Genomic DNA, 13,422 nt, shown 5'->3' with positions numbered 1-13,422 from the left:
CGGCGTGGCGGGGAAGTCTAGTGGGCGGGAACCCGGGACGGGGATGGGCCCACCTAGCCGGGCCGGCAGGGCTCGGGCGGGCCCGTGTGGAGGCGGAGCCTGCCCGGGGCGCCGAGCCCGAGTCCCCCGCGCTGTCGGCACCCGCCCGTCTCCACTCGGTACCGGAGGAAGCAGCCCAGCTCTCCTCGAGTCGTGGGAAGTGCCCGGGAAGTGTTTGGAGGACGGGGTCGCCTACACGCGAGCCTTGTGCTGCGAGCCTTTTTCTGATCGTTTCCAGAACAGCCCCACGGCCCGAGGGCCTCGTGGAGCTGGGCAGGGCTGAGGCCGGGCCTCTCCGTGCAGGTGGCGAGTCAGGTAGGTGGCAGAAGACGACCACCGCGGGAATGCCCAGGACGTGAGGGGTAAACGTGGAGGTGTGCCAGCTAAGAAGGCACAATCCGTGCCCAGGAGTGCAGAAAGAAAAGACCTCGCAGGCTGGGGGCGGGGGTTGATGGGAGGTGGGAGTTGCAGACGGTGGCAGAGCGACGTGAAGGAGACCATGCTTTAGTCTGATGGAATTAGAGAGGTAAACATGTTTTTGGAGCAAGAAGGATGAGATGACTAGAAGTAAGATGATCTTGGGGTCATATTGGAACTGTAGGTAAGCACTGGGATGACCAGTTAATCACACACACACACACACACACACACACACACACACACACACACACACAATAACATAAAAATGAAGTCTTAGCTGGGTGCTGGTAGCCCATGCCTCTAATCCTAGCTATTCGGGAGACTCAGATCTAAGGATCACCATTTGAATCCAGCAAGGGCAGGAAAGTCCGTCAGATTCTTGTCTCCAATTAGCCACCAAAAAGCTGGAAATGGGATTGTGGCTCAGGTGGTACAGCACCAGTATTGAGTGGGGAGCGAATGGACAGTGCCCAGCCCCTCCTCTTTTGCAGCAAAACAGAGGGGACTGAAAAAAACATTGTGTAAGAGAAGTAAGCCAGGTACAGAACTATAAATACTATGTGTTCTCCAATGTAGAAGCTTAGAAAAGGCTTTCTTATAAAAGCAGAATAGTAGGACTGGGGGCTAGGAAATATAAGGGAAATGAACAGAAAGGGAAGTTGGATAATGAGTTATAAAAAAACAAACAAACAAGGGAAAAAAAATCCTAGGAAAACCAGGTACCAGTGGCTCATGCCTATAATCCTAGCTACTCAGGAGTCTGAGATCTAACTACCAAGGTTCAAAGCCAGCTCAGGCAGGAAAGTCTGCGAGATTCTTATCTCCAACTAACTACCAGAAAACAGGAAGTGGCTCTGTGGCTCTTAAGTGGTAAAGACCACCACCTCCAAGCACTGATTTCAAGCCCCATGATGGACCCAAAACAAAAACATACAGCGAAACTAGGAGGGTGCCCACCATGTGGGAAGACATGGGTTTGATCCTTATCACTTGAAAACACAAAACAAAAGCCTTCCAACACAAAAATATAGGTATTATGTATTGAATATAATTTTTGTGGGTATGCCGGTCCTGATACTTGAACTCAGGACGTGGGCCCTCTCCCCGAGCTTTTGTGCTCAAGGTTTGCACTCTACCACTTAAGATACAGCTCCATTTGCAATTTTTTGGTTCTTAATTGGAGGCAAGAATCTCATGCACTTTCCTGCCTGGGCTGGCTCTGAACCGTGGTCCTCAGATCTCAGCCTCCTGAGTAGTTATGATTATAGGCGTGAGCCTATAATAGCATACAGCCAGCATACAGCTCAACTGTAATTTTTGAAAGATTATTACAGTAATTTTCATAGCCAGTTAACAGTAGCCTAATACTTATGACTTAAAAGAAATTAAGAGACCGAGCTTGCATCACATCCCTGTACTCTCACTTGGGAGGCAGGAAAATCCAAAGTTTGAGGACAGAGTGGACTTCATCGTAAGACATTTCCCAAAAAAAGAAAAAGGAAGAACAAGAAGAAACGAATGAGGAAGAGGAGCTGGGGAAAAAGAAGAAGAAAGAGAGACAGAGATCAACAAGAAAATTATTTAAGCAACAAAAGACTTAGAAGAGTTGGGAGAGGGGGCTGGGAATGTGGCCTAGTGGCAAGAGTGCTCACCTTGTATACATGAAGCCCTGGGTTCAATTCCCCAGCAACACATATACAGCAAACGGCCAGAAGTGGCACTGTGACTCAAGCAGCATAGTGCTAGCCTTGAGCAAAAAGAAGCCAGGGACAGTGCTCAGGCCCTGAGTCCAAGCCCCAGGACTGGCCAAAAAAAAAAAAAGGTTCAAAGGAGCTATACATTTTGACTTATTATTTATGCTGGTCCTGGTACTTGAATTCCGGACCTGGCACTGTCCCCAAACATTTGCACCCAAGGATAGTACTCTATGACTTGAACCACAGATCCACTTCTGGCTTTTATTTTCCAGTCGTTAATTGGAGCTAAGAGTCTCATGGGACTTCATGCTTGGGCTGGCTTGATCCTTGCCTCCGGAGTACCCAGGATTACAGGCAGGAGCCGCTGTTGCCCAGTTTGACTTATTATTTTTACTTTGTGTTATGTGAGAAAATTGTGAATGATTATTATATAAATCACCTTTTCCATGTACTTCTAGTGGCTTTCATTTAACTTCTTTCTTTGAAATCGTCTCTGATTTTAATCCGTTTGATCTTGAGGTTTATAAACCTGAAGATTGTACTTTTTATATTTTTCTTTATATAGAGCTTATAATTACATGTCATACAAAGATTTTTCCTGTTGTCTTACTGGTTCTAATGTTCTTTATAAAGAATCCTTGTTTAGAGAGCCCATCAGAATTCCAGAGTACTGTTTCTAGCCATGGGAGTTTTGTTACCAGCAGATGGCACTAGCAGAGTGATGATATTTTCTATGCTATACATCTTCCCTGACAGTCTTTTAAACCCCGTTTTCAGCTACTAACTTCAATTAGACTTGCTATATGTAACTCTAATTACTTTGAAGTAAAAGAGCTTATTTTTGGAAGCACTAGGTTCATAGCAAAATCGAGGGGAGATACAGAGGACTCCCGTTATTCCCCGTGTCTCCCCCACAACCTTCTGCCACTAAGTTCCCCACACTCCAGTGAGTAATTAAAACGTAAATTATTTCAGAAAACCATGCTTATCTTACTGAGCATTGGGTATTGCACAGTTATACAGATTCCCACCAGTACACTCAACAAGTCTGTCACACTTAGGGTTTTATTTTTTTTTAATTATTCTATGATAACCTCATCTCAGAGAAAGATTAGAACATCCCTCAGTGAAGCACATCAAGCCTCAGCTGCTACCTCCCTGTCCAAAACATAGCTTGGAAAAGAAGATCTGTGCCACGCGGTTCCTGCCGTGACGCTACGCGGTTCCTGCCGTGACTCTACGCGGTTCCTGCCGTGACTCTCCAGGGCCACACAGCCCAGGATGGCTCCTGAAATGTGGGGGTGGGCATGCTCCATTGGTAATTTGTTCTGATTTTCAAAACAAAGCAAAAACCCGTAGAGATTTCTTTCTCTTGGATTCTCCTTGAAGCAGTCATTAAAATCATGATTTGAGTGGAAATAGTTATTTGGGAAGGATAAAATGTGCCAGTAGGGTAGCAGTATGGAACAAATTATGTCTTCCCCACACACATATACACACACCATTTTTGGTGGTTAAGAGTCTCACAGACTTTCCAGCCCATGCTGGCTTCGAACCAAGATCCTCATATCTCAGCCTCCTGCGTAGTTAGGAATAGAGGCGTGAGCCACCAACACCTGGCTAAAATGTTTATTTTGAAGCCCTGCCTCTCAGTATTTCAAATGTGACTTCGTTGGAGGAAGAAAATTAAGGAAAGATGGCCCGCATGATTGGTAGTGTCCTTAGCAAAGATGAAGCTTACAACACAGGTGTGTGTGGATAGGAGCCAAGCCAGCCACCAGCCAGAGATGGCAAAAGAAACCAACCCTGTCAACTGCTCGATTTTGGATTTAGGGCGTATCGGCCTGAGAGAGGACACATTTCTGTTGTGGAAGCGCTCAGTCTTGTAATACGTTGTTTTGGCAGTCCCAGCAAGCGAATCCAGGCAGTGCACAAATGTGACAGGGGACCGAGATGCGCAGTTAGAGAGCCGTTGGCGTGGCGGCTCCCACTGTAGGCAAGTGACATGGAGTCCCTCCCAGAACCTTAAGAAGCATGTGGGACAGGACCCAGAGTTGCTTCTTACCAGGGATGGGGAGCGGGGAGGTTCATATGGAGATGGTTCCTGCCTCACTGTGGCTAGATCCAATGACTTTTCCCTTTATGCTGCTGCTAAGGCAATAGGGATTGAATTTGAACCACACCTGGAGTGCGCATTTTTATCTTTTCCCAGGCTAGGGATAGGTAATAGTGTACTCTGTGGTGAGGATGGGCAGCTTGAAGTCAGTAACAAGAACATGAGAGAAACAGCTGATACACCGTGCCAAGCTGTTCTCTAGGTTAAGTACATCAAAGCCATTTTTATTTGATGCCACTACTGGGGCTTGAATCCGAGGTCTGGGCACTGTCTCTTTTTGCTCAAGGCTAGTGCTCTACCTCTTGAGCTATATAGCTCCACTTCTGGCCTTCTGGTAATTCATTGGAGATAAGGATCTCATGGACTTTCTTGCCTAGGCTGGCTTTGAACTACAATCCTCAGATTTCAGCTAGGATTATGAGTGGGAACCACCAGCACCCAGCAAAAGGCATTTTAAAACCACAGTCTTGCTGTGTATTTCTGGTCGGGAATTTACTATGTAGCCCTGGCTGCCTGGAAACTTGTGATCCTGCTTCTTGCTCCCCCAGCTCCAGGATTACAAGTATGCATCACTTGGGACTTTCAATATGCATGGTTCATCGAGACAACCTCATCAAACGTCCAAGATCAGATAGCTGTGCTCACACCCATTGTTCTGTGGATGGAGGGCTATCCCTGAGGGGGGTTAGGACCAGGCTATAATCCAGGGCAAGGTGGCTCTTCTACACTGAGATTTGACATCTCTCAGGATGTGTGCAGGCCATGACAACTGACAGGGACCCCTGCTTTGAAACAATGTAAGCAGAATAGAGAAGTCGGTTGAGATAAACAAGACTGGTCAGGGTTGATTTTTTTTTCCCTCCGGTCAGGGGTCTTGAACTCAGGGCCTCGGTGCTGTCCTTGAGCTTTTTACTCAAGGTTAGCATTCTACTAGTTTGAGCCACAGACCTACTTCCAGTTTTCTGGGAGTTAATTGGAGCTAAGACTCTTACAGATTTTCCTGCCCTGGCTGGCTTCGAAAGGCAATCCTTAGATCTCAGCCTCGGGAGAAGCTAGGATTACAGGCCAAAGACGCTCTGCCAGTTGATCCATTTTTTTTTTTTTTCTTTTAAAGTCTAGAGGTAGATACCTCGGCACAACGCTTGGATACCTGGATACAACTCTTCTGCACCTTTATAAGGTTGAATTTTCCCTAATAAGGAGGCTGTAACATGCATTAGAGACTTTTACTAGATGGAGTAACAGACCAAACTTATCCTCTTCCTAAAACTACAATAATAAATCCTACCGAAAATACATGAAACAGTTATATAGGGGTTTTGGTGTTGTTTTATAGGATGCTGGACTTCAGGTAATGAAACATAGTTATCAAGATGGAATTTTATCTATCCATCCATCCATCCATCCATCTATCCATCCATCTATCCATCCATCCATCCATCCATTTATTGCCAGTTCTGGGGCTTGAACTCAGGGCCTGAGCGCTGTGTCTGAGTTCCTTTAGGCTCAAGGCTAGTGCTCTACCACTTAAACCCCAGTTCCACTTCCCAGTTTCTGGCGGTTCATTGCAGATAAGAGTCTCACACACTTTCCTGCCCGGGCTGGCTTTGAACCGCCTCAGATCCTCAGATCTCAGCCTCTGAGTAGCTAGGATCACACGTGTGAACCGGCATCCGGCTAATCTTTTTTCATACTCTTATCCATCCCTGGCTAAACAAGAAGCTTAGTGAAGGCCAGGCTTATTTAAGGACTTCTTGAACTTGGAATACATCCTGCAAGTCACGAGCATATCCATCAGCAAACTGGAAAGCTTACTGGCACAAGGTGTTTTAAGTTCAATGCCTGACCAATCACTGCCTCAGTACGCTAACCCACGGCTGCCTTGTTGAAAGCAGGCTTAAAAATAAAAACAAATAGATTTTGTTTTGGGTTTTTTTTTGCCAGTCCTAGGGCTTGAACTCAGGGCCTGAGCACTGTCCCTGGCTTCTTTTTGCTCAAGGCTAGCATTCACTTGAGCCACAGCGCCACTTCTGGCTTTTTTTCTATATATGTGGTGCTGAGGAATCGAACCCAGGGCTTCGTGTATATGAGGCGAGCACTTTACCACCAGGCCGTATTCCCAGCCCAAAATAAATAGATTTTTAAAACATAATTTAAAAAATACAACCTACAGAATTAACCCAGGCAAAGCAATTACAACCACCTCTGGAAGAAGGGAATATTAGAATCAAGAGTGTCTATAATATCTGACCATAAATATCCAGTTTCAACAAAAGTATGAAACGCATGGAAATAAGAAAATGACCCTATACACAGGAAAAATGTAGTTAACAGCAACTGCCCTGCAGAGTTTGAGATGCTAGACTTACAAAATACTTTACTATTAAAACAAAAAGTACAATAACTAAAATTTAAAAATCCACTATGGGAGCTCGATTGGCAGATGTGAACTGGCTGAAGAAAATAAATCAGCAAACTTGATGGTAGATCAGTACAGGTAATCTCTTCTGAAGTAGAGAAAGGAAAAGAATCAGAAAGCTGCACATTTTCTACAGGAGAAACTGGCTGTTAAACCTTTAGCTGGGTGTTGATAGCTCATGCTTGTAATCCTAGTGACTTAGGAGGCTGAGATCTGAGGATCACAGTTCAAAAAGCCAACTGGGCAGAAAAGTCCATGAGACTCTTATTTTCAGTTAACCACCAGAAAACGAAGTGGCACTGTGGCTCAAAGTGGTAGAGTATTAGCCTTAAGCGAAAGAACTGAGGGCCAGTACCAAGGTCCCAGTTCAAGCCCCACAACCACCATCACCACCACCATCACCAAACAAATAAGAACCAAACCTGTAGCGAATGTGAAGGCAAAGCATCAGCCTGAATTTCCTTGCACTGCTAAGACTCTTCATTGGTATAACGGAATTTGGTTTGCAAACCCAAACCCTGGCTCTTTAAGGAAGCCGATGCCTGCAAACCTGCAGGGAGTCAAAGCTGGTTTCAGGGAAGGCAACTGACGACGGCTCCAGACTTTAAGCAGCCTCTGCAGGCTCGGCTGGTCTGCCTCCCGGTGACCCTGGCAGAGACTAACAAAATGTACAAGTCGTGTACTTGAGAAGGCAGTGACTTCCTGGAAGCCATCTGTTCTCCCCTCTGGACTGTTACTCCAGACTGCAGCGTCGAGATCACGACGCTTTGCCAGACCCCAGTGCCTGGAACAGAGCTTTCCTCGCTGAGTATTTGTGAGTGGGAGAGTTCACCCTGTGCCCTCATGACTGCTACTTGAAAATATTCTATTCATCAGAATGGTGGTCGTACAGCCTCAATAATTAAAATGATCACCTTCTACAGGGATAGGAAGGGCTAATCCATATTCTCAAGTTTTTCTTTCAAATATAAAAAATGGGATAGTAGATAAAATATAATAAAAATATACTATACACGAAAATATTTGAATAACGGGTTACATTTCTAAGAATCACTACGCTTAAATTTCAATAATTAAACAATTATGCTTTTTAAGAAATTATGCTTGTTGTGGGCACTGATGGCTCACACCTGTCTTCCTAGCTACTCAGGAAGCTGAGATCTGAGGATCACGGTTCAAAGCCAGCCTGGGCAAGAAAGGCGTGAGGTTCTTATCTCCAGTTAGCCACCAGAAAACCAGAGGTGGCACTCTGGTACAAAGTGGTAGAACACTAACCTTGAGCAAAAAAAAAAGATCAGGGACAGCTCCTGGGGCCCCGAGTTCAAGCCTCACAACTGACAGAAAAGAAAAAAAAAGAAAAAAGCTTATTAAGAATGCTTGTTAAGCAGTGGTAGTTCTGCTGCTATCCTCACTTAAGAGAGGAAAATGAGATGAACACATAGGAACATTGTGTTACTAAAATGTTCATTCAAGGGCTGGGGATATGGCCTAGTGGCAAGAGTGCCTGCTTCATATACATGAAGCCCTGGGTTCGATTCCCCAGCACCACATATACAGAAAATGGCCAGAAGTGGCGCTGTGACTCAAGTGGCAGAGTGCTAGCCTTGAGCAAAAAGAAGCCAGGGACAGTGCTCAGGCCCTGAGTCCAAGGCCCAGGACTGGCAAAAAAAATAAATAAATAAATAAATAAAAATGTTCATTCAAGACAACAAAACTTCCCGTTTGCCCATGTATCACCCGAAGTAACTACCCATCTTTAGAGAAGTCGAAGTGCTGTTGCGGCTGGTTTGCCTGGGGGTTCGGGTATTTTCCCGTTGACTCAGCAGGAGTTCCAGCCACTGACCGCAGCGGTTACGGTGGGTGCTGACATTCATGCATGAAGACTAGTCTGGCCAGAATTAGCCTGGGCTGGAAGCTTAGAAATGGTGGTTTGACCTGTTTCCTGGGTAGGGAACTTCTGCTTGGTCTAATGGCCATGGAGACAGACGGAGCCTCCCCTGGGCAGGGGGCACACGGAGCCACCACCACGGATCCCAGGAGGAGCCAGCTGCTCGGGAGCTGAGATAGGAGGATCACAGCTCAGACAAGCCCTGAACTGTGCTCGCGATCTTTGTGACTCTTTATCTCCAGTTAATCAGCAAAGAGACAGAAGTGGAGGAGTGGTTCAAGTGGCAGAGTTTCCTCTGTGATCAAAAAAGCTTGGTGAGGGCTGGGAATATGGCCTAGTGGCAAGAGTGCTTGCCTCGTATACATGAAGCCCTGGGTTCGATTCCCCAGCACCACATATACAGAAAATGGCCAGAAGTGGCTCTGTGACTCAAGTGGCAGAGTGCTAGCCTTGAGCAAAAAGAAGCCAGGGACAGTGCTCAGGCCCTGACTCCAAGGCCCAGGACTGGCCAAAAACAAAACAAAAGCTTGGTGAGAGTACGGGGCCCTGAGTTCAAGCCCCAACCATGTGTGCGCATGTACATCTCAGCCTCTCTTTGGTTTTTGGAGGGAGTATTATTTTGGAGGGAGGGGAGAACACAATCAAGAGAAAATAGGTTTGCACTGTGTCAAGAACGGCAAGTCCCTCTAAGTGTGATGTTCTTTCAAAGGCCTTGCTGTAGTCCTCTGCACGGGAGGCTTCAGAAGGGGTGCTGTCTTCACTCTGTCCTTAGGAAAAGCCAAGGAACCCCAGCGATGCCTGGGGATCCAGCCCCTGCCGCGGGCTGTACCGCTTAGCTCCTGCGCGGTCCGCTTTGACTCGTTCCAAGGAGATGCTCTGGCTCCTGCGTGTCCCCTCACTCTGCCAGGAAAGCAAGAAAGCAAAAAAGAGAAGCAAATCGCCCCTCAGGCCAACCTAGCTTGGGCCGGTGGGTCACGAGTATGTCTGGTCTTTGTGTATTTCCTTGTCCTCTTGACCTCTCCAACCCTAGTCCCAGTTTAGCTGAAGACAATGCTGATTTGTTTCTTCCTGTTTGTTCTCATCCACGTTTCCCCCCACGGAAGCCACTTTTTATAAAAGTAATTTGAGTTCACACAACAGAACTCGGGAAAGGCTGTTTCTAGTATAGTGGCACAAGAGTCTGCCAAGGATTGGATGGTCTCAAAGTTAGTTCTTTCCAAACTTCGGAACATTCAAATAGGGTTAAGAGCACTGTGGGTGCGGGGCTGTCCGTGACAGTTCAAGGTGCTGGGCCAGGAACCTGCTTCCCACAGAGCTGGGACTACAGGCACAGGCTACCACATCCGGCAAGTTTGTTAAATTCTTTTTTTTTTTTTTTTTTTGGCCGTCCTGGGCCTTGGACTCAGGGCCTGAGCCCTGTCCCTGGCTTCTTTTTGCTCAAGGCTAGCACTCTGCCACTTGAGCCACAGCACCACTTCTGGCCGTTTTCTGTATATGTGGTGCTGGGGAATCGAACCCAGGGCTTCAAGTATACGAGGCAAGCGCTCTTGCCACTAGGCCATATCCCCAGCCCCAAGTTCGTTAAATTCCTCACTGTTACTACCAACAAGAAATTCTGTACAAGGAGGTGACAAAAAGATTTTGCTGATTTTTTTTAATATAACCATTCAAAAATGTTGAGCGATGTCTTTATAAGATGTATCAGTACCTTTTCTTCTTTTTGTCCTTTCACTTATAAAATGTATTTTTTTTTAAACACCAATGCCAACTCTCTCCAGACCCTCAGGGACCTTTTAAGTGAAATGTTCCCCAGCTCTTCCTCCAACATGGGCCATTTGCCACCCAAGGGCAGCCTGACCTTGGGTCAGAATCCCCCAACTGTCAGCTAAACAACCCTTTTTCTCTCGAATAAATTAATTTCCACGGGCATTTTGTTGTTGTAGTGTGGAGCTGACAAGGCCAGTTCCCATATCATAGCCTTCATCACGTTTTCAATTCAAGCCCTACCCTTCTGTACGCTGGGGCCATCGGCAAAGCCGCTCAGTGGCTGCAAGCCTGGGTTCCCGGCACCGCGGCCAGCTACGCTTGTGGGCAGATCAAGGAGGACAGCCCACACGCAGTGTGTGGCACGTGGCAATGCTCACCGAGCAGCGGCCATGTTGAGTAGGAGAGCCAGGGTAGGAACGCTAGAGCCGGAGCCCCGTCCTGGCCTCGCACACCTTCTGTGACTGGCATTTCCCAAACAGAAACGTGTGCCACCCGCCAAAACCTCCTTGGCAGCTTATGTGACATCCTTCCAACCAGATGAGGTTCTTTAGTCCTTTGTTCTTTCTGATTCTTCTATCTATGGACTCTTTCCCCTGTCTTTCAACAGCTAGCGCAGGCATGGTAGGAACACGCCCTGCGAGGACTAGCCCCTGAGGGAACCCTTTGCAAATGTCCTCGGCTGCTGGTGGCCAGTCGTTCCAAACGTGAAGGAAGGTCACCACACGCTTCCTCATTCGTGTTTTATTAGGAACGTGTAGCAAATCGTTAACCAGTCATAAAACCTGAAACATCAACAAATCATTCTTATCACACCCGTGATTCATGTGGGCACATGACATTTCTCATGAAGACCAGAGGTGAAGTCAAATATGGTATTTCATTTTACAAGTCTTTTACATTTAATAGTGGCACAGGAGAAAAGGACTTCCAAAATAAGCAACTTTGTACACAGGTTAGCACTGAAGAATAACTGAAGCTTAAACTGCAAGATCTGCAAGAAAATAGGACATAAAATAAGTAGTCTTATTAAAATAAAACATGCTTGACTCCATCATATACATATATATTTTTCTCCTTAAATAAATATATATTATATATTTCTATTTCTTGCGGTGCTAGGGATGGAACGCGGGGGCATGAAGCTTGGGTTCTACCGCCGAGCCACACCCTTAGCCCTATGAGGTGTTGCTTTTGTTTTCTGAGACAGGTTCTGGCTATGTCGCTCAAGCTGGCTTGGAACTTGCGATCCTCCGGCCAGACCCTCCTGAGTACTAGGGCTGCAGCGATCGACGGGCCACGACTCCCTGCTTCCTCTTACGCATATTTCTGAAGCAGAACGTACTTGACAGCATTCATCTGGTGGTCTGGATCACGGAGTTGACTTGGTAAAAAAAACACACAGCAAAACAAACAAACAAATACCAGGCACACGAGGCACAACTGGAGTGTCCTCCAACAAGAGAGTTCACTTGGTGGTTGGTTTTGCCATGTTGCCACTCAACTCGATGACAGGCAGACGTTTCTCACAGGGGGACTTCCACGTCTTCTGAGGAGTCATCCGCAAACGAGAACGTGTCCGCCGCCACCACCGAGCTGCCCAGGGGCAGCGTGCTGCTGTGTGACCAGGAAACCCCATTCCTGCCCAGCCTGTCCTGGGCTGGGAGCGCCGGCTCCGCCCACTCCTCAGCGCCCCCGTCCAGGATGTACCTTTCCTCCGGAGCGTGGCTCTCGTGCACCTCGGCGGTGACCACGCTGACGGCCCCCCGCGGCGCGCAGGCCGCGATGATGGAGTGAGGGTCGATGTCCATGTCCAGGGGGGCCAGCGCCGGGCCCTCGGCGGGGGCCTCCTCGCTCTCTCGAGGCTGGGTGTTGATGTAGATGATGGACGCCTGGTCCTCCGCGTCGGGCAGGCTCTCCAGGAGCTTTTCCAGCTGGAGCCTCAGCACAGAGAAGGTGGGTCTGTCCAGGGGATCGGTGCTCCAGCAAGAGTACATGATCTCGTACCTGAGGGCGAGAGATCACTGACTATGCCTTTTTTCTACAATGGCAATGTTGAGCAGGTGCTACAAAGGGCTCACAAAAGCCAAAAATACTTATGGTTTGGCATTGTAAAAAGGTTTCCAATCTCTATTCTCTATCATCAAACTGGGTTGCTACTAAGAGAGCTGAGTTAGAGGGAGCCCTAGAGATAGCTAGGGCTAAGACTACCAGGAGCAGGGGTAGTACAGGAGGGGCGTCGGATTCAGACTGGGCAGGTCTGCTAAGTTCTATACAGGACAACCTTCTCTTCTTGGTGGTAAATTAATTCCCAGTGTTCAAGGTCATTAAGAACTACAATGGAGATATATTTAAAGGCACATCATGTTAAAACAGAAAGAACAGTCAGAAACAGAGTTATACTATCTGACTCTCTGCTGTGTGGAGAAATTGGTATTAATGTCACTGGATAAGAAAATGTCATGACCTAGGTGCTGGTGACTCACATCTGTAATCCTAGATACACAGGAAGCTGAGATCTGAGGACAGTGGTTCGAAACCGGCCAGGGCAGTAAAGTCTGTGATACTCATCTCCATTTAACTACAAAAACAAAAAACCCAGAAATGGAGCTGTGATTCAAGTGGTAAAGTGCTAATCTTGAGGGAAAAAAAAATCTCAGACACAGTGCCCAGGCCAAGAGTTCAAGCCCCAGGACTGGCACACACACATAAGAAGGAAAGCAGGCAGGCAGGCAGGCAGGCAGGCAGGCAGGAAGACGGCATGAGCTGTGCACTGGTGGCTCACGCCTGTAATCCTGGCTACTCAGAAGGCTGAGATCTAAGGACTGTAGTTCAAAGAAGGAAAGTCTATGAGACTCTAATCTCCAATTAGTCACCCAAAGCAGCTGGAAGCGGCGCTGTGGCTCAAGGGGTTGAGCACCAGCCTTGAGCAAAAACAGCTAAGGGACAGTGCCCAGGCCCTGAGTTCAAACACCAGGATTGACATATACATAGAAAAAAAAAAAAAGGCCTCAATTGAAGTTGTCTCATGTCAACAGTAGGTTGCAGGTGTTGTTAGGAACCTAATTGTGCAATCCCC

The 13,422-nt window shown here is 47.1% G+C and overlaps 1 protein-coding gene across 1 annotated transcript in view; it reads right to left on the bottom strand.

Annotated features, from left to right (window-relative positions):
• Positions 1–11,072: 11,072 nt before the first annotated feature.
• The window catches only part of Mertk (MER proto-oncogene, tyrosine kinase), an 89,389-nt gene continuing 87,039 nt past the window's right edge, over positions 11,073–13,422 (bottom strand). The window contains exon 20 of the mRNA XM_048353511.1: positions 11,073–12,350. Within this exon, the coding sequence (XP_048209468.1) occupies positions 11,870–12,350 (481 nt within the window). The 3' untranslated portion in view covers positions 11,073–11,869. The remainder of the gene's footprint in view (positions 12,351–13,422) is intronic.

This window comes from Perognathus longimembris, chromosome 8 (assembly GCF_023159225.1).
Source record: "Perognathus longimembris pacificus isolate PPM17 chromosome 8, ASM2315922v1, whole genome shotgun sequence".
Classification (NCBI taxonomy): Eukaryota; Metazoa; Chordata; class Mammalia; order Rodentia; family Heteromyidae; genus Perognathus; species Perognathus longimembris.
This window is presented reverse-complemented; position numbering and strand designations above follow the sequence as displayed.